Consider the following 24,566-nt stretch of genomic DNA (forward strand, 5'->3'; position numbering starts at 1 on the left):
GAAGCAGGTAATGTTTCACCAGGATCATAAGCTAGTACATTCCCAAGTACAAAGCAGAAATGTTATGGTTCTCATGTCCTATAGCACTACTATGATGCCTCAGCAGGACTGTAGAATGGACAAGGTTGGAAAGCACCTCTTGGAATAGTCTCATCCAGCCCCATGTGCAAGCAGGGTTGGCTAGAACAGGTTGCCCAGGGTCATGTTTAGTCAGGTTTTGACTGTCTCCAAGGATGGAGATGTTGCAACTTATCTGAGCAGCTTGTTTCAGTGTTCAACCACTGTCTTAGTAAAAAAGTTTATATTCTGAGAGAGTTTCCTATGTTACAGTTTGTGCCCATTGCCTCTTATCCTGCCACTGGGCACCACTGAGAAAAGTCTGGTTCTCTCTTTTTTACAATCTCTGATCAAGGTTCTTTTCTCCAGGCTGAACAGTCCCAGGATTCCTAGCCTTTTCACATATGAGAGATGCTCTTGTCCCTTAATCATGTCTTTGGCCTTTGACTGGGCTTGCTCCATTAACTATTTATCTTTCTTGTATTGAGGAGCCCAGCACTGGACTCAGCACTCCAGATATTTCTCACCAGGGCTGACAAGAGGGGAAGGATCACTGCCTTCCACCTGCTGGCAATGTTCTTCCTAATGCAGCCCAGCTGTTAGACACCTTTCTGCAAGGGTGCATTGCTGGCTCATGATAAACTTGCAGTCCACCAGGACCCCAAGTCCTTCCTGCAAAACTACTTTCCAGCAACTTCTCCAGGCTGATCAATCACAGCTTGCTTAGTCTCTCCTCACATGACAGAAGCTCCAGTCCTTTAATCATCTTTTCAGCCCTTTGCTGGACCAGTAAGTCGATGTCTCCCTCATATTGGGGAGGCCCAAACTGGACACAGTACTCCAGATGTGGCCCCACTAGTGCTGAGTAGAGGGGAAGGATCACCTCCTGCTGACAACACTGCCTAATGCAGCCCAGGATGCTGGTGGCCTTCTTTATCGTGAGGTTGTGTGGCTGGCTCATGGTCAAGTTGGTGTCCATCAGGACCCCTACCCCCCACAGCAGGTCCTTCTCTGCAGAGCTACTTTACAGTTGGTCAGCCCCAGTGTGTACTGGTAGACGGGGTTATTCCTCTGCAGGTGTAGGACTTTACATTTCCTCTTGTTGAACTTCACAAGGTTCCCCTCTGCCCCTTTCACTAACCTGTTGAGGTTCCTCTGAATGGCAGCATACCCATCTCTTCTATCAGCCACTCCTCCCAGTGTCACATCATCTGCAAACTAGCTGTGGGTGCACTCTGCCCTATTGTCCAGGTTTTTTGTTAAGGTTAAACTGTATTGGCCCCAGTATCAACACATGAGGTGGCCTCCAGCTGGACTTCATGTCAGTAAAGATAATCCTCTGCGCCCAGCTGTTCAGTTGACCTTCAGTTCATTTCACTGTCCACTTACCTAGCCAGTACTTTTTCAGTTTGTCTGTGAGGATGCAATGGGATACAGTGTCAACAGCCTTAGTAAAGTTGAGATAAAAATATCCACTACTCTCCTCTCATCCACCCAGCCAGTCATCTCATTGTACAAAGCTTGTTAGGTTGGTTAAGCATTTCTCCTTTGCTGGCTACTGGAAATGGATTAGTTGTTCCATGACCTTCCCAGGGATCAAAGTGAGACTGAAAGGCCAGGAGTTTCCTGGATTCTTCTATTGCCCTTCTTGAAGATGGGAGTGACATTCACTCCCTTCCAGTCCTCAGGAGCCTCTTGGAATTGCCATGGCCTTTTAAAGATAACCAAGAATGACCTTGCAATGAAAAAAGCCTGCTCCTTCAGCACTCATTGGTGCATCCCATCAGTACCATGGACTTCCTAGTCCTCCTCCACTAAGCGTAAATATTCCTTGCTCCAGACTTCACCTCTGGTCTCAGGGCTGAAGGCTGGTCTTACCAGTAAAGACTGAGGTGAAAAAGTCTTTGAATACCTTGGCCTTTTCGATGTCCTTTGTCTTCCAAGTTTCCTGTCCCATCCAGCAGCAGGCCCACATTTTCCCTAGCCTTTCTTTTGCTGCTAATGTACTTTTAGAAGCCATTCTTGTTGCCCTTCACATCTTCACCAGACTTAATTCCACATTGTCTTTGGCTTTCCTAACCCCATCCCTGCACAGTAGGTATCTTCAAAACTTCACTTGTTTGACTGTTTGCAGAACATCGCCTTAAAGTTAAAAAATTGTCTCCTGCAGTTTTGGATGTTTCCAAACTGAATCCCAGGAGTGCTGCTTCACACACTGCTCAGCTCCAGCCCCATAGCAATGCAAGCCCCTACTCCAGTACAGACAACACCCTTCTGCTTAGCATTTACTGAGGCAGCCTTGTGAAGGTTAGGACCCTGTAATTCCTAGTTAAAAACCAGTTTACAGGAGTTTGGGGTTGTAGGGAAATGGGTTTATATAGAACAGACTTCATGGGGGTAAGGGAACAGATGTGGCAACAGTAGGACAGTCAGATTCTCCAAATGTTCCCCTCCTGGTTTCTCCCTTTATATGCCTTGTTCTGCCCTTGCTCATTGTTCTGCTGCACACTGCAGCTCTGGTGCTGACTGGCAGTAGGGGTGGACACATGATTGTGACTGCTTGCATGACAAAAAGATCTCTCTCTCTGTTTTATTTCCTTCCAGCCAATCCTTTGGGTATTCTTATAGCAAACGTGCTGTCACCTGCACTAGTTTCTGAAGGAAAGCACATCCCATTGATGGTAAATGAAAACTGCTTTAATCAGCCAGCTGGGCTGGTTGGGGTCCAGCTGATTTATTTATTTGGAGGCAGTGGAGTTAGAAAGACTGGTAACATATCCTTTCTTTGTGTTGTGTAGCTGGGTGTTTATGCCATCCCAGCAGTAACAGCCTGTGCTGTAGCAACTGTGGGGATTCATGAGAAGGTTCCTCCAACACCTCCTTCGGCCAGTGCCACTAACTCCAGCTCCCAGCCATTCCTCATGGGGCTCAAAATGGTAAGTGACTATAGCACAGAGAGATACTAGTGGTGGAGTGAGGAACGCAGCTGGGCAAGACAGGGATATGCTGGGAAATCTGCTGACAAAGCAGACTGAACTCCAACAAACCCTCAATGGAAAGCCCCCTGAAGGAGTTCAGGATCTCTTCTTTCCTCAGCGAGTGACAGCTGCTCACAGCAAAGCTGCAAGAGATGCTATCTGACTGTTCAGCTGTGGGCTGGCTGCTGTTCGGCTAGCTCAAACAGGAACGCCTGGGCTCATCCAAAAGGACCACACAACCTGAGCCTTTTAAGTAGATGTGGTAACGGGTAGGACAGCACGTGGCAAAGTGAAGGAAGAATTTGGGCACTGAAGAGATCCTTCCTTCCTACATGGTCCCCATTTTAACTTGTCCTCTGGCTGATTGGACAGGAGAGAGCCAAACTCCTATAACAATCACAGGGTTGCCCTGTCAACATTTTCAACAGGTGGGAGCCACCGAACCTCAAGTCTACTGTCATAGCCAGGCCTTTTTTCCCCCTCCACTTGTTTAAATGACATATTAACTTCTTTCTCTAGCTCCTGAGAAACAAGCCATACATCATCCTGACAGTGTGCTTTGGAGGAGGAATTGGGATATTCACCTGCTTTTCAGCTCTGCTAGAACAGATCCTCTGTGAAAAGGGGTATTCAAATGTGAGTCTTCCTCCTTTCCCCATTGTCCATGTCATCTATGATACAATCAAAATTATTTTCCCTGATAAGGGACTCAGAACAAAATGAAGACGGTTGAATATGCTGCACCGTCTCGTATCTTATTTGCTCACATTGTCTGATATAGACTAAGCAGTACATTAATCCAGAGCACAGTCAATCTCTCAGTATAATGAATGATCTGCATTTTCATTACTGCCCATGGCCAGGCTCCTATCTGCAAATCAGTCCTCAAACACTTTTTGGGAAAAAAGTGTTGTGTTTTTTCCTAAGCCACTCTAGAGTACTGATGCCTATGCAGCCTTCTGACACCTTCCCCAGAGTAGGATGAGGCCTAGTGCAGCCCTAGAGTGAAGTTGAAGGCAGGCTGTTGCAATACCTTTTTCTCTTTTCACAGTCTTACCTGAAGCCAGGGCAGCAGAGGAAGTCACAGGTATTGTGACAGCTGTTGCCCCATCCTTCCCATGACACTGGCCAGGTGCTGCTTTTACTGTTGAGCACAGTGTGTGCACAGCTGGTTCCTCCTGCTCTCTCCCTACAATAGCAAGGGACAGCCCCTGTTCCTGCATTTCCCCTCAGGCAGGCAGCACTTCAGTCCTGCTGTTCCTTTACCCCCTGGAAGTTCTCATATAACACCTCTCCAGCTGTTATGTATGCACATATACATGTCTGGTTTCTGTCCACTCCCTCTCAACGCCCAGGTGTGATAGGAAGGGAGACAATGCTAGCTCAATGCTCCCTAGCCAGGTCACATTTGCACACTCCATTGCTTTTACTTGGAAACCTTTTAAACTTTTTAGGCTTGCTTTCCATGCATCTTGATGCTTTTGTCTGTGTGTGACTGAATTCCCTGGCCCTTTAGCCCACAGAAGCTAATGCAGGTACCCTTTCCTTCCAGTCTGCTCCTAAGGCTCCCAAAAATGTTTACCCAAATTTGTTAAAGCTTTCCTCCTTTCAGGATTGTTGTCTGCATTGGGAGCTGAAGGAGCGGGACAAGTAAAGATAGTCTCTGCAGGAAACAGGGCATGTACCCTACCCTGACTACTGCTCACTGCTTCTCTAATTAGACCTCATTGCTACAGCCAGGTGATGCTGTGTCTCATCTAACACACTTTGGGGCTGCTAGCCTAGTAGAAGGCATTCTGTCAGTGTAGGTCCCTGGTCCCTAGTAAGAAAAGGAGCATGATTATGAACAGGAGCAGATCCCAAGGCAGTTGGACCTGTTACCACCAGTGTGGACAAGGCACCTGATCTCCCCTGGAAGAGCCAAGAACAGTCTCATGCCCAGGTTAGAGCATTTAATGCCAGGGAACTGCTGCTGCTCTGCATTCGGCCTCCCTTGTTAGGTGTGCAGAGACTTGTCTGTCATCCATTGAGACCTTCAGAGTGCTGTGACCCTGCTGCCCCCACGCACTTCTAGCCCCATTATTTGCTACTCAGAGCCCTGTGGAGGCCTCAGCTATTGCAATGGGCAGGGAAGCTTCTCTTGCGTTAGTAAGTGACCCACTAGCAGCAGGCAGGAGGGTCAATGACATTAAAACCTCTTTCCTAACTGCTCTAGTTGCTCAGTTACTTGTTCTTCTGTCCTCCAGGAATTTGCTGGCCTGAATGGTGCACTGTTCACAGTGTGTGGTTTGTTGGGTGCTTTCCTGCTAGGCCTGTATGTCGACCGGACAAGGAAGTTCATAGAGTCCACCAAGATTTGTTTCTGTCTGAGTGCACTTGCCAGCATCATGTTCGCAGTGGTGAGTTCTCCCTTGCATTGCATCATACCTGTGGGCTTAGTTCTGTTGCTGTCTGATAAATCATCTACTCAAACCAAGGTCATCTGATGTCCTAGTATTTATTAAGCCACGTGTTATGCTTTGGGATTATATCTCTGGGCTAGGAATGTTTTAAAGAAAAGCCGATTACTGAGGATTTCACAGTCACTGTGAAGCCTGAGACAGACTGCTTCAGGATATAAATAAATTGGCATAATTTTACTTCCTTACATTGGACCACCATGTTTGTTTACTGGCCCTGAGACCATTCTTTCCAAAAAGAAATGGAATTGCTAAATATCCATCTTACAATAATGAACAAGAATGGCGTGGTTTTCCCAGCACCTGCCTTTAACAGTGGTGGCTGCCAGGAGTGTAAGATTAGCAGACACAAACTAGTTACGTGCCTAGTTCTGCAGTGGTTCCTCAAGGAGGACAAGACAAGGGAGACACAGAAACCATGGGGGCTGGCGTGCAAGTACTGCACTCAAGCATAGTCATTGCCAATGGCAGCCGTCACCCAGCAGGAACCTGAGCATGAGGCACAGGATTCGTATCACTGCAGAGGACCCAGACTGATTCAGGTATCTGCTTTCCCAACAGGCCTGTGGTCTGCATTTCTCTTGTGTGTTGAAAAATCCAGACTTTCAATATAGCATGATCACACCTCCCCCTGGGCCAAGATCCCAGTGATGTTAGCTCTGCTTTGAAGAGACAGAAAAATGCAATGCTTTTCTCTGTGTAGGACAGGGTGCCTAAAGCAGACCTTGCATTTCCCCCTTTAGTATGCTGGCATTTGTTGGGGGGATGCTCTGAATACAAATCAGCATGCCTGGGCTCAGGTGAGGCACAGAGTAGGCAAGAGGCTATGTTAGGAGCAACAAGCAAACCTTTCTCTCCTCCCCTTCCCTCCATCCCCTTCATTCCATACAGATGAACTACTAGCTCAAAGTAGTAAAACAAAAAACACCCATTCAAATACACCTGATGCCTTGACACACAGTTTTCCTTGACTTTACCAGTTTAGCTGGGTCAGGCCTGCTGCAGCCATGCCAGGACAGACACCTGTTGTCCTCTGTGGGAGTTTATTACATGGTTAAGGAAGGAGGTACCAGCACTGTGGCTGCAGGTTTTATGCCCTTGACTTTACTAGTGTTGTCTGGACAAGGCCATGCTCTTTCCTCCAGACTTAGGGTCAGGGCTCTTCTAGGCACTAAACTTATCACCAGGGTTTGTGAATGTTTCAGATGGTATTTTTGTTTGGTTTTGGGGGTCTTTTTTGTGGTAAAACCCCAACGTTACAAACATCAGTCTGACATGATAAGGAATAGTTTTCCTTATCACTGAGCTGCAGCAACTAAGGAATAGTTTTCCTCATCAATTAGCTGCAGCAACCCAGTGAATTCTCATACATAACCCAATGTAAACACCACTTCTGAAACATTAACTTGCATTGGGAGGAAGGTGTGTATTTCATTTGGTGCTGGAGATAGGCAGAGCACGCTCCTGGTAAGTTACTGACCAGGAAGTCAAGTCACAGTAATACAACCACACCAACGCTTTTCAGGTAATTCTGCTGATCCTTGCTCCCCTTCAGCAGATAAATCTCCGTCATGTAGCCATTTGTTAACTCTAGAGGGTTGGAGATAAAAAAGACATTTCAGCAACAGGTAGGGAATGTACTGGTGAGACCAATGAGCCCTTGGAACTTCCTGCAGGTTATGAGTTTAGAGACTTCCTGCACAGCAGTGCTGACACTGCGATTTTGGTGTTGCTTTTTCTGCCTGCAGACTTCTCGGTTCAGACATCGGGCCATCACACTGGCCATCACCAGCTCACTCTTTGGTTTCTTCGGTTTTGCCATCTACCCTATTGCCATGGAGCTGGCTGTGGAGTGCTCCTACCCTGTGGGAGAGGGCACATCTACAGGCCTGATTTTTGTTGCAAGGTAAGCAGGCAGGTTAAATTGAATTGGCAGCTGAGCTTGGATTCAAATACACACACACGTGTGCAGATAGAGGAGAACATGGACATCAGTGTTAGCCATCCTGCTGAACTTCTCTCTGATGGCTGTGCACATGACCATGGCAATGGGGGGAGCTGGCTGGCTGAGCTATAGAGCTGAAGATCTAAAGGTTTTAAAGCAAGCAGGAGTATGTGGAGTTGGTGCAAGAAATGCAGGAAGGAAGATGAAGGTCTCCCTTGCTTGGCACAAAGCAGGACTTAACCATGCCCAGCAGCACTTACTTTTGAAGCAGATGGGAGCTGTATGCCTGAGAGGGGCATACATTCCCATGGCAGTACAGGCACTTGTCAGGTCTCAGTGCTCTGCTGAGGAAGATGTGGCTTATCACTGGCAGCTGGTCACAACAGATGGGGCAGTGACAGTCCTTCCCGTGATCAATTTACATGCCTAGGACTGGCACTGGACTGCAGCAGGAATGACTTGTTGGAGCCCCAAGCAGTGATATATGTGGCCTGGTGCCATGTGTGTGTGTCAGGTGGAGCTGCAGCAGCAAGAAACAACAGTCAAAGAGGGGCATTAGACACCGCCTTTGAATGCTGCTGTTTCCCTCTGGTTGTGGACTTTGTTGCTGCTGCCAGCCAGCTATGAATAAGGCTGAGGTCATAGACTGACTTTTTCCCATCCTCAGCCCTGCAGTGAGAGGTATTTCCGAGTCCCTGCCCAGTGACTAAGCCTCAGCTCCTTGACAGCTGTAGTTCAACGCCTGCCTGCCTCCAGAGGACAGTGGTTCTGCCATGCTGGCCCAGTGTCTGAGGGTATGCTGAAAGGCTGACCTGGACACCCTCTGAGCCATGGCCAGTTAACCAAGTGCCTGGGCCAGAGGAAGCTGGCAGTAGCTTTCTGTGCTAGAAGGACCCTGCTCCAGAAAGGGACCTCACTTTCTTGCTGCTGGGGAAGCTGGGCTTGTCTGCAGCACTGATGAATGGGACAGGCACCATGACTGCATGTTGTTTCTCCCCACAGCCAGATTGAAGGTGTGATTTTAATGATTCTGTTACAAGCCCTCACTGTGCATGTTTCTGAGGATCCGTCCTCCACCTGTGCCATTGATCAGGATGGAGCCCTGGACTGGACAAGTAAGTATGTCTTGGGAAATGATGCTGGACATTTGGTTGCACCCCACATACCTCCCATTTTCCTCCAGGTCTCACTGTGAAGGAGCCTGCAAGACTGATTCTTATTGTAGCATCTCTTAGCCACCTTTCCCAACTTGACGGTGCACTCCTTGCTGCTCCTGCTAAACCAGGCCTGCAGGATTGAAAAGAGAAGACCTCTAAGGTGCTGTGAATGCTGCTGCTGGCTCTGGGTTAAAATTTCTCTCATGGCCACCCTGCAGAGATCTGAGCTTCACCAATCTAGAAAGCAGCTGGGGGGAAGACACTGTCCACCTAGCACAGCCAGTGCTGCTTTGCAGTGTGGGAGGCCAAGACTACAAAGTCATTGACCAAAAGCTACTTCCCTTGTTTCTGCACACACAGCTGCCTGGGTTTGTAACACGCTGGTACAGCTTTGTTCTGACTTATTCCACTTTTCCCTTCCTTTCCTAACTGGTCAGAAGAGACAGCAACTGAGATGGATAGGAGCACAAATGTGTTTTCACTACAGGCTAAACCCTGGTTTTGATCTCTCAGCTGGTTCATATTTATGTAATACTGACACCAAGTCCTGGGGACACACTGTAACACAAAGGCTGGCAAACACCTTTTAAATATATCCTGCTTGGCTGAGCAGAAACTCCCCAAAACAAGCTCTACTAGCTGGGAGAGAAAAAGGCTTCACAATAACTCCCCTCTCAAAAGCAATTTGACCGCTTCATGTCTGAAAGCCCACAACTCTCCATCTCATTAGATCAGAGCTAGATTGCATAATTAGGTACCCATTCCTACCCATTTTGTGGTCTGATACATGCAACGACATCCGTGGAGAAAGGCATGGAGATGTTTATTTGAGGCACTGCTGAAATGAGAAGGTAACTACTTCCAGGCCTTGTTCCATAGCCTTTTAGATTTACTTTTTTTTTTCCTTCAGAAAAAGTTCTTTCAACACAAATTTTTCTTTGATTATTTATCCTTAGTGAACCTTTCCTACATTTCGCTTTCAGATGATATAACAAGAAGCACAGCCTGTGTGGATCTGTTCTCTTACAAAGCTCAAGTGTTTTGATTCAGTCTTTCTTGTAACTTTCTTCACCACCCCCCAACACACAAACGTGTACATGTACACAGAAACACACACTTCCACAAACACACTGTGTGCACTGGTGTAAGACCTCCAACCTCTGTGCTCATACAGGACAAGAGTCCTGGAAACCTTTAATGTTTCACTCAAATCCTCTTCCTATGCCAGTGTTACATGAGACAAGGTTTGGCTGTTACCGAACAGGTGTTGCCCCACTGTGAGCTGCACACTGTCCTCAGGGGTAGTCGTTGGGAGGCTGTGCATTTGCTGAGGACCAGGCTTGCTCTGGACTTCTGCACCCATAGGGAGTTGTGAATTTGCTGTCTAAGAGTATATCTTCTTTGCAGCTCCAGTACTGGTGCTGGCTGGTCTCTGTAGTGCTATGGCTTGTTTCTACGTCATCTTCTTCCACACTGACTACAAGCGGCTCCATGCTGAGACAAAGAGTGGTGATTTGGTCAAGGCATAAGATACAGCAACAGCAAATGTTCCTGAAGCCTAACCAGGCCAAAAAGGGGATGCCAAGGGCCCAGTAAGGGAAGGACTCAGACCTGTGGGCAGGGACCATGACTGCAAATACTCAGCTGGCACACTGGGATATTCAGGTCCTGTTGCACAACAAGCAAGGGCTAGAGCAGAGGTGTCACTGGGGCACCTTTACTGTGCTTCCCTCAATCTTGTATTTATTTGTGAGTCCAGGCTGTAAGAAAGGCTGCCAGAAAGGTCAAAGTGGGACTGGACAACTAAGCAGGTAACAGGGATTTTTAGCTGACTTGATTCAAGTTAAAGAACTGTTTCAGAGGAAAGGAATATCATATTTCAGCTATTTTTTTCATTTTCATGTACTTGCATCAGGGGTGAAGCTTTCAGAGGGGTGGAAGCTGTGCCTGTCACAAACCCAGTGGAAAACCTCTGTTTAAGGACTGTGGTTCTTGTACAGCGTAACAATTCTTCCACTCTAAGGCTGGAGCTAATTGTGCATCTTAGCTAAACGGTCGTAGGAGCTACAGTATCATTCCATTGCAGCAGGGAAGTGTAGGTATGTGATCTATAATGCAAGTCTGTTACAATGAGCCACTTTCTTCTCTCTTACAAACAAGAAAAGAAAAGCAAGTGCTGCCTGTAAAAGAAAGTATCAGTAAGCAGCAGAAGTTAAATATGGCAACATTCTTCACCATTCTGGTCCTCTGCCAGATGCTGAGACATGCAGGATAAGCTTGTTTTACTGGGGCTTCTGTTGTTTCTCCACCTCTCCTGCAATTCCAGTGGGTTAGTTAAGTTTTCCACAAGAAGATAAATGTGCTGGTGTAAGATGAGGGTAGTGTACCCTCTCCAGGCCAAGACATGCTCTCCTGTAGGGGAATACTAAGAGGGCAGCTCACTTTTGGGGGAATGACATGACGATGCCTGGTGTGGTAGGAGCTGGCAGGAGAACTGGCAAAGGTGACCACTTAGAGAAGCGTCAAAAGGGATGTGCCAAAAGTTTCTGCACATGATAGGGGCTTTTCAGGGAAGACCAAGTAAGAAACAACATCAACAAGCACCCTCTGGTTCTCTCTGCAGCTGACAGCTGTACTTCAGTGTTAGAAGAGAGGGGTAGTGACACAAAAGATCCCATCTGAAGTTGTTATCCTAACAATTGCAATGGGTACAACTGGATTTTTCATTTTACAGTACTTCCACAGCAGTCCAGTGTCCTGCTTTGTTGTTCAGGTCTAGATGTACAACCTGAGAACTTTTTAACCTATAACATTTCAGTGGACTTGGTGATGCTTCATACCATGCATCTTGCAGGAGGATCTGAGTACTTCTTGATTAAGGGAACTTGATGCACATTGGACCTGTGACTGGCTTTGTCCAGTCCAGCTAGAGGATGATCCCAAAGCAAAGGATGCACTTCCCCTGAGGCACACTGTTCGGAGGAGCTCTCTCAGTGCCTGAATCATCTTCCCCATTAGCAACTGGAAATCTCTCCCTTTGTAAAACACCTAGCTGCATCCTTCTTGGGAGCCTGCTAGTTCCTACAGCTCCAGTCTTGCTCTCACTAGTAAGCACTGTCAAAAGGAGCAGGAAGGAAGTCTGAACTTGAGGTGAAACAAGATCAGTTTGGACCTGTCAGAGGAATGGGATTAGCTGTCTTTTGCAAAACTAGCTGGTCAGTTCTGCAGCCCTGGACCTAATACACCAAACAGATTAACACCAAATTTACATGCTACTCCTGAGTCCAACTGTACTGGGAAGCAAGAAGCACTTGGTACTTTATAATTTTATAAATTTACAAATTCTTATGTTTTTTAATAAAGGGTGATTTATGAAATATAATTATTTTCTCACTATTTTACACTTCAAAAAGTATTTTATAGATGCAAGGGTGCATTAGATCTGCTATGTAGCACAAACCAAAGGTCTCTGTATTTGCCAAAAGTGCATTAAGTGGTGGTCAAAGTGATGATGTGAAGTGGTATCTCAGATCCCTAAAATCACAGTGTGAAATTAGCTGTAGGTTAAACTACAGTTAGCTCTATTTTAAAGGATATGTTAGAGGGGTGAGGAAATACTGCTAGCAAATGTCTCCAAAACCTGCCATTGCCCTAGTCAGAAAGTCTGCCTTGCACCAGCTAAGACACACTTATCTTTATCCACGCTTATAAAAGAGATTTGAATGGGGAGATTTTTTTCTCTACTCATGCATCAGACTTATAGGTGTGTGAGGTTCATTCTGAATTCCTAATGTGTAGTGGAGCAGGTAGCTCCTCCACTATATAGTTTGTCATACCCTGGCAGCATGCCATAGAGGAATTATGGCATTGCTAACAGTGAGGCCCGGTAGCTCGCACAAATAGCACCTTGCACCATCGGCTGTTTCTGCTGCTTCAGCTAACTTCACATTTTGTCTTTAGAACAACAGAGGGTCAAATTTCTGTGCTAGTCTGTAATTACCACCATAGCTGAAGTCAACTTACTACTGTACACTCTTCTTCTCAAGGCTGCATAACTTGTCTGTCTCTCACAGCTCCCATTTAGATGTGCCTTTCCCTGGGAAGCCTGCGGAAAGCGTGAAGCTGAAATATAAGGCATGGGTCTGGTATGCTGGGGGGGTGGACCCATGTCCTCTACCCACCCAAAGAGTGGTCTGGCTGCCTTACCAAGCCTTCTGCGACCCCAGGAACCCCAGCAGAGGCCTGTACAATAGGTCTGAAGGGGTCACTGGAAAACTGGTACTGCAGAAAGCCTCCTGCAAAGGTGAACGGTCCTGGCTGTGGTCTGGTCTCACTAGAGGCCTTCTGCTTTTGTAAAGCCACAGGATAGGGCCATAAAGGTCAGCCAACAACTCCCATCACAGTTGTGGATCCTAGAGAAGCCCTCTGACACAGGCAGGGATATGCATTCTTGCCATTCTGCACACAGCTGGGGTCAAGACAACACTTCCATTGCAAGAAAGGTTGTTTCTCTTGCACAGCAGCCAGTCTTGAGGTCCCTGGAGCAACTCAGTCCAGAGGTTTTCTGTAGGACCCTACCACCACCTGTCTCTAGAGCAGCTCTGTTCAGTGAGATAACCCTGCAGGCTTCCTGCAGCCCCTCAGAACAGCCAACTCTCTCTGCTCTTTTTCTGCAGCCTTCCCTGGGGACTGCATGGGGCTGGCAGAGGAAGGTCAGGTTCACATGTGCCTGGGGTGAGGTATGCTGTAGTCTGATAACCAAGCAGTTCATGCCTTCCCTGTCCTGTGCTGGCCAGAGTTGGCTGTCAGTGCCAGGAAGGCAAAAGGGGCAGGGGCTGTACTGGAGAAAAGCAGCCCCAAGGATGCTCCTGTGAGTACAGCTGCCTCATTAAAGACCTTTAGAGAGGTTCAGGTGAGATCCTTTGTGCTGCCATGGGATGAGTACTGGGTCAGTGTCTGGTACTCCCATGCTGCACCTCTCACAGGGGGCAGTGGACATATCAACAAAGTCCGGATTGACTCCACAGGTGTTTGCACACCAGCACAGGAATGCCTGCCTATACAGGATTGGGTCACCCTGGTTGGAATTGGGGTGAAGGTTGTCTACACTATAACAACCCTCCCCCTGCCCCAAACCAAACAAAACTAACATTCGTGCTGTCTTTTTAAGTGTGTCCTGGGTTCAGCTGGGATAGAGTTAATTTTTACAGGAACCTGGGAGGTGGGGGCATAGCCGGGGCAGCTGACCTGAACCAGCCAAGGAGCTGTTCCATACCATGGGACATCATGCTCAGTATATAACTGGGGAGTGGGCCGGGGGGTGGTCTCTCTTTTCGGTGGGGGAAGTGGCGGAGCGTCGGGTCCCGGGTGGTGAGCAGTTGCACTGTGCATCACTCTTTTTGTATACTTTTTCATTATTGCCGTTGTTGTTGTTGTAATCTCTTTGTGGTTGTCCCAGTAAACTGCCTTTATCTCAACCCTCGAGGTTCCAGTTCCTTTTTCTTTTCTCTCCTCCGTCTCCTCCCCATCCCACCGGAGGGGGGCGGAGGAGTGAGCGAGCGGCTGCGTGGTCCTTTGTTACCGGTCGGGCTGAAACCACGACAGTCCTTTTTTGGCGCCCAACGTGGGGCACGAAGGGTTGAGATAACGACAGATCTGGCCAGAGCGTGTTGAAACAAATTTGCCAAACGCATTTCTTAGATAAATAGATGTTAATCACAGTGTTGTTTCATTTGTTTACATGGTGGCGTTTTGTAAGCTCTTATATGCTCTATGTATTGCCTGTAGTTGCGTATTTCATCTCTGGGAGAGTGATTGGGATTATCATTTTGCTGTACTGGGCAATGTCGACTTATGAAATGATTACATCACTGGTCATGAGGTTAAGCTGGTATCTGTATGAGGCAGTGATAACATTTCCATACTTTGGGCGCCTTCTGTCGGATTTTATTGGTAATTACACCCAATCCATGGGAAAATTAGGGGGGGGATACCTCCCCCCGTCCGTTCACCTCCCTCTTCTCCTTCTGACTAATTACAACAGCTTTTGAGAATTTTGAATATCCTTGGGATGTGCAAGCCAGTGTGCTGTTAGTGCTATGCCTCCTGAATATGTTTCAGGTCTTGTTTAGGGCTACAAAAAGGCTCTTTAAGAGTACCACTCAGAGATCTTCCCCAAAGCTGGATATTCATGGGTGGCACAGCATGTGGGAGGATATGGGCAAGTATCTAGAGAACTTCTCACCGCCAGTAACTTGGAAGTTCACTCCCGAACAATTACAGAATGCTCATGAAGTGACAGAATATTTGAAAGAAAAATGCTGTGGCTATTCCAAAGACGTACAACTCGCCTCACTGTGCTGGGCCCTGGCCAGTATCTACCAAACACTGCTTGATACTAGGCAGCACCCTCAGGGAGAAAAGATGGAAAACAGGGCAACAGGCACCGTGGCTACCCCTACCCCGACAACAGACACCGTGGCTGCCCCTACCCCGACAACAAGCACCGTGGCTGCCCCTACCCTGACAACAGGTACCGTGACTACCCCTACCCCGGTGACAGATACTTCAGCTAAACCAGAGAACCAACCTGTGCCAGTATCAGTCGCTCCTGTACAGAAAAAGAAACTAGAACCTCGAGGGTTGAGATAAAGGCAGTTTACTGGGACAAACACAAAGAAAATACAACAACAACAACGGCAATAATGAAAAAGTATACAAAAAGAGTGATGCACAGTGCAACTGCTCACCACCCGGGACCCGACGCTCTGCCACTTCCCCCACCAAAAACAGAGACCACCCCCCGGCCCGCTCCCCATTTATATACTGAGCATGATGTCCCATGGTATGGAATAGCTCCTGGGCTAGTTCAGGTCAGCTGCCCCGGCTATGCCCCCACCTCCCAGGTTCCTGTAAAAATTAACTCTATCACAGCTGAACCCAGGACAGTAAGTAAAAGCCGATTTGTCATCAAAATGTTAAAAACAAATCCAGGGAAACTTTAAGACAGAAGATACTTTTTGCTTCCTCAAAAGAAAAAAAATAACGTAGAAAAAAAACCCCAAACACATGTATAAACTGTATAGATATAAAAATACTGAAGTGATTGGAGCTGGCAGTGGAAGCAGCACATCATGAAAAAAATAAATTATGACAATGGCTGGAGCAGCCATCCTGTCAGCTGTTATTGCCCCTTTTTAGGACCACTGTGTTCAAACACCTGTTGGGAATTGGCTTGATGAAAAAGGACATGGGTCTATGGAAAAGTTGTGCGAGCAGAGTTCTGTGTGAAAGAATGTCAGTTTGAGCAGCAAGACTAGGCCTTGGCCAAAAATAGCTGGCTTTACTGATATTGGGAGAAAAACAACAGCTGGTCTCGCTGTTATCAGGAGAAAGACAGGGACGGTGTGACCTTGGCATAACTTCATAAGTAACTTTTGAAGAAGTTCCCATGAGAAAGTTACAGAACACGCATAGCTGCAAATCACAAGTGGGTGTGTTTTAGTAATGAATAAACATTAGCAATGTACCAATCATATTAGGACTAGTAGGCATAATTATCGCAAACTGTATAAATATGAGCTATCCGTGCAAATAAAGTTGAATCACTTCTATCACTCATATTGGGTCGACTTATGTGCATTCCTCCGCCGCTCCAACAAACACCTTTAGCCCTGAGCAAAGAGACTCAGTAAGCAGGACAGATACAGCTTTAAAGTCAAAAGCAATTATACTTTGGGGCTACAGAAAAAATTCTGTGCCTCATGCCTTTCTGAAATAGAGATTTATTTTCTTCCAAACCCGAGAGCCTCAAGACCTGTTGTCTACTCCTCACCTTCACCTGCACCTCTCTTTGGATCAAGTTTGTCACAAGGATTTCATGGCCTAACAGTGAAAGCAAACCAATTTAACTTTCTGGAGCTCTGTGAGGCTGGAGCTCTTCAGAGGTATGTAAAGCAGCAGCTAGCATGTCCAAGTTCTGCCTGATACTCTGCAATCTTAAATAAAATAAACACCAAAAGCAGCCAGTGCTTTGAAACTCCCCAGAGAATTTTTATCACAGGTTTAAAACAGGTGGTCCTACTTGTAGCTGCAATGTGTTCACGTCTGCCTGATTTGCAGACAGCTCCCTCAACCATTTTGGCTCAAGTCAGATGGTGGTATTGGATGGAAGAAAATACATCCTGGAACTACATGTGCTACAAAATGGGAACAAAACTAGATTTCTTGGCAGGTTTTGTGGACAGGATCCCAGAAGGGTGGTAGGAAAAACATTAACTAGCTGAAACATCTATTATAGTACTTTCTGCCTGGATACATTTCCCTTACGTACACACTCTGTCATCCTACTTCAGGAACTGCAGGCTTTATTAATATATGATGGATAGTACTGGCATTATTTAGTTTGCTACATCATGGTTCTTTAGTAGAAGAGAGTGATTTAATCAAGTGCATCCCCCTGGAGAAAGAGGGAATAACACAGGATGTCTGGAGGAAGAAACTCTGTAGAAACTTGGCTCTGCTTCATCCTGTCCATTCTGCCTTAACTCTTAAAGAGTGACCTGCTCTAGTTTGTGCTCACCCCCCCCCCCCCCCCAAAAAAAAAACAACAAACCAAACAAACAACCTCTCCCTTCTCAAAAGCTGCTCTTTTAGCTAAAAGCCGCCTTGGTCTCTTTGGCAAAGATGGGTGCAGGTGCAGAAGGAAGGTTTTCAAGTAGCTAAATGTTGCCAGAAGATAAGAACAAGGAACTGCAAATAAGAAACATTCTGAATACACAGTAGCAAAACCAAAAAAGATAAACAGTGTGAGAAACAGAGGAGACCTCTGCCCCATTTTGGGAGAGAGGCAATAACATAAAAACACCAGGCATTATAAAGGAAAATCAGAAGAGAAAAGACAAGCTCATTTAAGTCCTGACCTCTCTCCTCAAAGAGATTTTGAGCCTCATCACCTTTCCCTTTGTGACTAGAAGCCACTCACGACTGTAGCCAGCCATGCTACATGGCATCAGCTCCATGATACTTGCAGCTTACTGAGCACAGAGCTACAGACCCACAGGGTGGCAAATGAATAGAGGATGATGAATATCATGTAAGTATGAATCATTAGCAAGAACTGCATTGATAAGGAATAGATCTTAAATTCCCCAGCTGATAGACAAATGTATTCAAGCCTGTACTCAGGCATCAGTCCTGGTTTGGGTTGATTGATTCACTCCAAGCTTTCCTTCCCAGGTCTCCACGTCTCTTCCCTTGGGAGGTCACTGCAGGACATGTTCTCAGAAAAGTTTGGGAAACCTGACAGCATTCACTGGGTTTCTTCTGGCACTGAGGAAACACAGAGGAAAAGAAGCCATGAGAGGTGCCGCTGCAGCCTCACCTTAGCCTGCCTTCCTCTTGCCAAGCATTGTGAGGAGAAAAGGGAAGATCCTGCTCAAGGGCTGCTGTTTCTGGGAGCACGTGATATGCAAGGGGGAGACATGGAGGGGTCAGAGGAAGGGTTGCCAATGGTCGGTCCTTGGTGTCAGCACTGACAACCCAAAGGCACTCAGACTGGGGCTTCTTAAGTCAGCTGGACTCCATGAGGGAGGCAGGTCTTGACCTCCCAGTTTCACCCAGGGAGGTGTGGCCTATTCACCTGCAGCAGGGCAGAGTCTCCAGCTGGGGCAGGGGGCAAAGGGGCTCTGCTCCCCAAACAGACCTTCTTACCTGAGGTGGTGTCCTCGCAAGTGTGCAGGAGCTTAGAGGCCAGTCTTCTGAAGGTCTTTGGGGACTTTAGCTCCATGATCAGTCCCACCAGCAAGCCTGCAAAGCAGCAAGGGAGGCAATCAAAAGCTATTCCTCTGCTATCAGTCCCCAGGCTTTCTTGGGCTCCGTCATGCTGTCACAGTGCAGGCAGCTCTTGTGGCCAAAGCAGCAGACCCTCCATTTGGATGGGTAGACCTTGCATGTCCAGTGCTTCTCCTCCCACTCCCTGCACTGCCCAGCACTCTTCATCCCCATGGCCCTTGCTTGCCCATAGTGAGGGCAGTCAGCACTTCCTAGACCTGTTCCAACTTGGTGCCTTCCATTTCCACCAAGAACACAGACTGTGCACCCCCTGCGCAATCCCATCAGTCCTCCAGATGTGGCAAGGATGGGGCATGCTACACAGGTGGGGAGCTCCTTCCCCTGCCTCCCCCAAAATGGGTGCCAGGACATCTTGCTTGGAGGAAGAAGACTTAAAGAAAATTTAGCAAGTTACACATCCAAAAATTAAACAGCTATAGCATAAGCATCCTTGCCTAAGCCTATCACTCCATCACTCCGCAGTAATTTCAAGACCCTGTGGCAGCTGTACTTCTGTTGGCCAGACAGAGCATCCCAAAGGCTTTTATTGTCAAGACCATTGCTGTCCCCAGCCAGAAAGCAGGACGACGGCCACCTCCAGTGGCTGGAAGTGAGTACAGCTACAAGAACTGCAATATCTGTGAAGCTGTGCCCACTGGTGAATGCCTTCATTTTTAAAGAAATTTTTGAAACCTCCAAACCTAAAACAAAAAAGCATGGCTAAAGCTATCATCCATCTCACACTACTGTGGGGAGGTGAGGGGAGCAGAGGAGGAGGAAAAGAGGAGGAGAAATTTTGGTACAGCTGCTCTGCAATCAGCACAACTGGCTGCAGGAACAAACATCCCCACTGTAGCCAAGTGGGCTCTGCCCAAGTGGTCTCCCCTGCAGGGAGGTGTGATCATATATAAAATTTATGGAAAAGTTCCATAGAATCTGCCAGGTAATTGTAAAACTTTATGGCCATTGTGACCCCGTTTTTGTGGAAAAGCAGCACACTCAGTGTTGAAAGCAATCCTCTCAGACAATCCCCCCTGAAGTCCAGGGAAGGCAGGTGTTGCACATGCTCTTTTAGCAGAAAGACCACATTAAAATGCTGAAATCATCAATAGGATGGACAGACTTCAAGCTTAAGCAGAGTTACATGTGGCACAGATCTACTTCTTCAGACTCTGCTGCTCTTTGCAGTGCTCTTAAATGACTGGTGTAGACTGGACATCTACCCTACTGCCCCTCTGCTGCCTCCACAGGAACACTGCACTAGTGTAGGGCATTGAACTAAGCTCTTGGCGTGCAGTCTCCCTGGCCCTGCAAGAAACTGCAGCTTCTAATCACTGGTTGCAACCTGCCCCCATGTACATGCAAAGCTTTGCCAGGCTGCTTTCAGCAATTCCCATCTCTTGCACACTACTAAGAGAAGACTGAGATCTCATCTTTTGGCAAAAGCCAGACTTGAATTACTCAGAATTAGCTAATCCAAAATAAAAAGGCAGCCAGCTCTGGGGGTTTGGCAGGAATACCCAACTCTCAAATGCATTGCCCTTTCAGGTTGCAAAGCCTGGCAAGAAGACTGATGATGCTGGGTGTCCCCCTCGGGACAATTTGAGAAGCCATGTCCTGCCCAAAGAGCCAGTGTTACAGCCAGGGGGCTCTGGAGTGCTCGTGCTGGTCAGGCCCTAAAGCAGCCTTTGCTCTGTCTCACACCAGGGCTCACCTCAGACTATGCTGCGGCAATGGCAGAGGTCACTTCAGGAGGAGGCACAGGCAAGAGGTCCAGGGCAGCCAGAGAAGCTGGGGGCAGTCTCTGGGGTATTGCCCTCCTGTCTCTAGGCACCTGCATTGCCCTTGCCCTCCCAGAGAGAACTTTTCCCTCCCTTCCAAACCCCCAGCTCATTGCATGCTGTCCTCCACAAAGGGGAGTCCCAAAAGCCATATGACCAGAGTTTCTTGGTGCTGGAGGACCCCCTGGAGACCCCTCAGGCTAAGAGCCTAGCGTCAGACCAAACCTGGCCCAGAGAGCATATGGTCATAACCCCTGCAAGGCAGCAAGGTGCTTCTGTGGTAGAGTTCATCCCTGGTAGCCCTTCCTGGGGCACACCTGCAGGGAGCCATAGGTATGGGATGCCAGGGTTGGTGTGAGCATCCCAGGAGGGCAGGACACTGCAGCTGGACAGGCTATGGGTAGGTTCAGGGGAAGGTGTTTGAGGGCCCTGAAGAAGAATTTTGGGTGATATGGGGACCCTGGGACAGGTCTTGGTGACCAATAAGCAGGGTTGGACATCTCTGGAGACACTTCAGCATCATTTGGGATCTTTGCAGGGCCTGGAATATGGTTTGGACAGGTTTGGGGGAAGTGTCTAGGAGCTGTGAAGCAGGATTGGGAGTTCTCGGGTTTGGGGGTGTTTTGTGTCTCTTGGGAAGGCTTTCCCAGCGTTTGGGGGTCCTGGGGCAGGGTTTGGTAGTAGGGGCTTCTTGGGCTAGATTTAGGGGTGTTTGGGGAGCCCTGGGGAAGGGTTTGGAGCTCATTGGTGACAGTTGGGCAGAGTCCAGGGACTGATGACTTTGAGGGTCCTGAAATAAGTTATCAGGGTGTTTCAGGACCCTGATACCAGATTGGAAGAGATTGTGTGTACTTGGGCAGAGAGCATGGGCACCTTTGGGAGCCCTGGGGCAGGCTGTGGAGGTATTTGGGGGCACTTGGGCCATGTTTGTGGGGGCTTTGTGGCTCTGTGGCAGAGTCTGGGAGTCTTTGGGGTAGGGAAGCTTAGAAGCAGCATTTGTATTGTGGCCTAGGAATAGGTTTTGGGGGATTGTGGGGGCATGCAGTCGGGGTTTAGGGTTGTCCATGGTCCAACGACAGCTCTGAGATAGGGTTTCAGGTATTTTAGGGTCCTGAAGCAGGGTTTGGTGGTGGTTTGGAGCCCTTGGACAGGACTGTGCGATGCTGGGAATATATGGGCACTGTGTGGAGCAAATAGCGTACTTGAAGCACAGTTTGGTAGGGTTCCGGGGAAGTCTTAAAGTGACCTAAAGCAGGATGCAGGGGTCTTTGGGAGAAATTGCACAGTTTGGGGGGGACTGGGAATGCTGGGACAGGGTTCAGGGCTGTTTAGAAGAGATCTTAGGAGCCTGTGAAACTGTTTTGGTTTTGGTTTGGTTTAGGTTTTTTTCCCAGCACTGGGCCAGGTTTTAGGGTCCTTGGGGCATTTTGGCAGGCTTTGGGGGACCATGGAACAAGATTTGGGGGCTGGAAAATATCTCTGAAAGACCTGAATTAGGCTTTGGGGTGTTTGGGGTCCCTAGTGCAGGTTTGGAGATCTTTGGGGACAATTGGTCATGGCTTGAGGATCTTCAGTAGCCCTGGTCATAGGTTTGGGGTGGGGGTCAACTGAAAGCATTTTTGGGTTCCTGGGGCACACTTTGGGGATTTTGGAGCATGAGGCAGGTTTGGAGTCTTCAGGGTCACTTCAGGGAGGGTGTGGGGCTTTCAGCATTGCTAGGAGATTTTGTGGCAGCATTTGGGGTCCTGTGGTAGGGTTTTGGGCAGGTTTCTGAGTGTTCTGAATTTGCCTGGGGCAAATTTTGCGTTCTTTGAGGAAAATTGGGCAGGGTACAGAGTCTCTTAGAGCCAGCAAGAACTATGGCACGTTTGGGGGTATTTGGGATTTGGTGGGAGCTTTGGGACAGTGTTTGGATCCTTTGGCATGGCCTGGGAGAGATCTGAGAAGCTTGGAAGCAGGGTTTAGGGTGTTTGGGGCCACTTGAGCCATTTTAGGTGGGTCTTTGGGGGCACTTGGATTTGATTTGTTTTGCTGGCCCAAGAGCAAGGTTTTGGGGTGTTTGGGAGAAGTCTTTGGGGTCTTGGAGGCAGGGTTTGGGGACCCTAGGACAAGTTTTGAGTTGTTTGGCAGCTCCTGGGAAGGACCTGTGGATGTTGTGTGGCCTATAAAAAAGGTTTGTGGAGTCTTTGTGGGAAATTAGGGTCAGTGGGTCTTTGGAGGAGGAGTTTCAGGGGCTCAGAAACAGGGTTTGGGATTTTTGGGGACTGTCAGGAAAGTTTGGGGGACTCTGGGGGTACTTGGATAGGGTTCACAGGTATTCATGATAAATACATGACATTCTCTGAGGAGCATTTGGAGGTATTTGGGGGCCTTGAAACAGGCCTGGGGAGTGTACTGTGACAGGATTGGAAAGTACTGGGGATACTCAGGTAGTATGTGGAGGTAAATGGGTGCACCCTGGAGCAGGACTTAGGGTGTTTGTGTTTGGGGCATTTAGACAGGGTGTGGGGCATTGTGTGTGGGGGGAGCAAGAGCTGTTGAGGAAGGTTTGGAAGGGGGGTAGTGGCTGAAGCAGAGTTAGGGGTGTTTTAGGGCCCTGAGGCAACTTCAGGGTCTTTGGGGTTAGTAAGGCAGGGACTCGGGACTCTGAAGCTGAGTACTTGATGCCCTGGGGCCGGTTTGGGTGCGTTCAGGGACCGCTGAGTACCCTGAGGCAGGTGTGAGAGTCTTTTTAAACTGCGAGTAAGTGCAGCAAAGGCCTGGCTCACGTTCGAGGATGCCTCTGCCGCTCCCCCGGCTCCCGGCAGCAACGGTCCCCGCAGGCAGAAGACACCCCGGAGGCCAGCGCCCACCTCATCAGCGACTCGTCCTCAGCGCCCAGCCGCCGGCGCCTCAACCCGCTCCCGCGCGCCGACCTGGTACCGCCACCGCGCCTGCGCCAGCGGTAGGGGTGCACATGAGCAACAGCTCACAGGCTCCCGAGGCTGAGCGGGAACCGCCCTCAGGCATGCGCACTTGCGCCGCCCGCTGCGCCGCGGAGCTGCTTGCACTGCCGCCCTGTTCTTCTCCGGGAGGCTTGTGGCCGCACAGTGGCAGTAGTGGTGCGCAGGCACCGCGGAGCAGCTGAGGGCCGCACTCACTCCTCGGTGAAACCGATCCTCAGAAATGCTGTGCTGCCTGTCAGCAACTAGCGGGGACGGCGGCCGCGGCCGGTCACTTCTTTTGTTACCAAGGCGCAGGGAGCAGGAGACACGCCCCGTCGCAGCGGGCCCGCGGGAGGAGGTGGCGGCTGTGCTGCGGTATAGCCCCGGGGGAGGGCGGCGAGTGCACAGATTGCTACCCCGGGTGCCGTGAGTGCAGAACACCGCGCCGCGGATAGCCTAGCTGTGCCTGCCGTGGTGAGGCTAGGCGGGACAGTGCGCATGCGGTGGGCTGCGGCCGCAGCGCTGCGGAAAGGGGGCTGCAGTGCGCATGCGCCTGCCCGCAGTATTGCGGATGAGGCTAACGAGGGCAGTGCGCATGCACTTGCAGTCGCGCGGTGCTGAGGGCAACTTGTGGCCGTGCGCACGGCTCTTCCCGCAGTCCCGCGGACTGACGGCACGAGGGGTAGTGCGCATGCGCCTAACTGCGCGGGCATGCTGAGGTTGGTGTAGCCGTGCGCATGAGTGTTGTGGCGGCGAGAGCAGCGGGGCTGGCGGTGGCCCCAGCCTGGGGGAAGGGGAAGGCGAAGGCGAAGGCACGGAGGTTGAGAGGGAGGGAGGGAGAAACCCTGGCCCAGGGCAGGACTGCCCGCCGGGGAGCAGACCAGAGTGAGAGGGCGAGAGCAGCGGAGCGAGGGAGAGGGTGATCGGGGGAGGGACAGAGGAGTGGGAAATACAGGCGGAGTGAGGACGCTGGGACCTGTGGTGGGAGGGAGGGACCAGGAGAGGAGGAGGGATCGTGAGACAAAAAGTGGGATAGAGGGAATGAAATAGGGACAAGGAGTGGAGGAGGCAGTGGGGAGAGCGAAAGTGAGATGGGGATAGAGAAAGACTGGTGGGGAGGGAAAAACCGGGATGAGGAGCCGAGCAAAAGGGTAAAGAAACAAAGTATGAGGGCCTGGCAGAGGGATAGAGAAAAATTGGGATGAGACCAGAACAGAGCAGCAGAGGAGAAAAGGGAGGGGGAGCAGGAAAGAGGGACAGAGGGGGATGGATACTGGGATGGGGAAAGAATGCGAGAAATGGACAGGTAAGAGAAAGTCCTCAATCTGGGGGTCCTTCTGGAGCGCATGTTACAGGGCTGTGTCCTGGGGTTCACCACCCATTTCCCCTCCAAACCAGGGAAAGGATCCCCTTCCCTCTTCACAACCCCACACA

The 24,566-nt window shown here is 49.0% G+C and overlaps 1 protein-coding gene and 1 pseudogene across 4 annotated transcripts in view; both read left to right on the top strand.

The window, feature by feature from the left end:
• Nucleotides 1–19,316, top strand: part of SLC49A3 (solute carrier family 49 member 3) — a 32,468-nt gene extending 13,152 nt beyond the window's left edge. For 2 of the 4 annotated variants that reach the window (XM_049796343.1, XM_049796344.1), the window contains 7 exons: nucleotides 2,662–2,738; nucleotides 2,856–2,993; nucleotides 3,555–3,671; nucleotides 5,282–5,434; nucleotides 7,243–7,400; nucleotides 8,442–8,554; nucleotides 10,004–11,767. In XM_049796343.1, coding sequence (XP_049652300.1) covers nucleotides 2,662–2,738; nucleotides 2,856–2,993; nucleotides 3,555–3,671; nucleotides 5,282–5,434; nucleotides 7,243–7,400; nucleotides 8,442–8,554; nucleotides 10,004–10,125 — 878 coding nt within the window. In that variant the 3' untranslated portion in view covers nucleotides 10,126–11,767. Of the gene's footprint in view, nucleotides 1–2,661; nucleotides 2,739–2,855; nucleotides 2,994–3,554; nucleotides 3,672–5,281; nucleotides 5,435–7,242; nucleotides 7,401–8,441; nucleotides 8,555–10,003; nucleotides 11,768–17,833 lie in introns of those variants that run through there. The other 2 variants (XM_049796341.1, XM_049796342.1) reach the window with 2 other exon arrangements.
• A 3,584-nt stretch (nucleotides 19,317–22,900) lies between these two features.
• Nucleotides 22,901–24,355, top strand: LOC126036503 (translation initiation factor IF-2-like; annotated as a pseudogene).
• Nucleotides 24,356–24,566: the final 211 nt, after the last annotated feature.

This window comes from Accipiter gentilis, chromosome Z, assembly GCF_929443795.1.
Source record: "Accipiter gentilis chromosome Z, bAccGen1.1, whole genome shotgun sequence".
Classification (NCBI taxonomy): Eukaryota; Metazoa; Chordata; class Aves; order Accipitriformes; family Accipitridae; genus Astur; species Astur gentilis.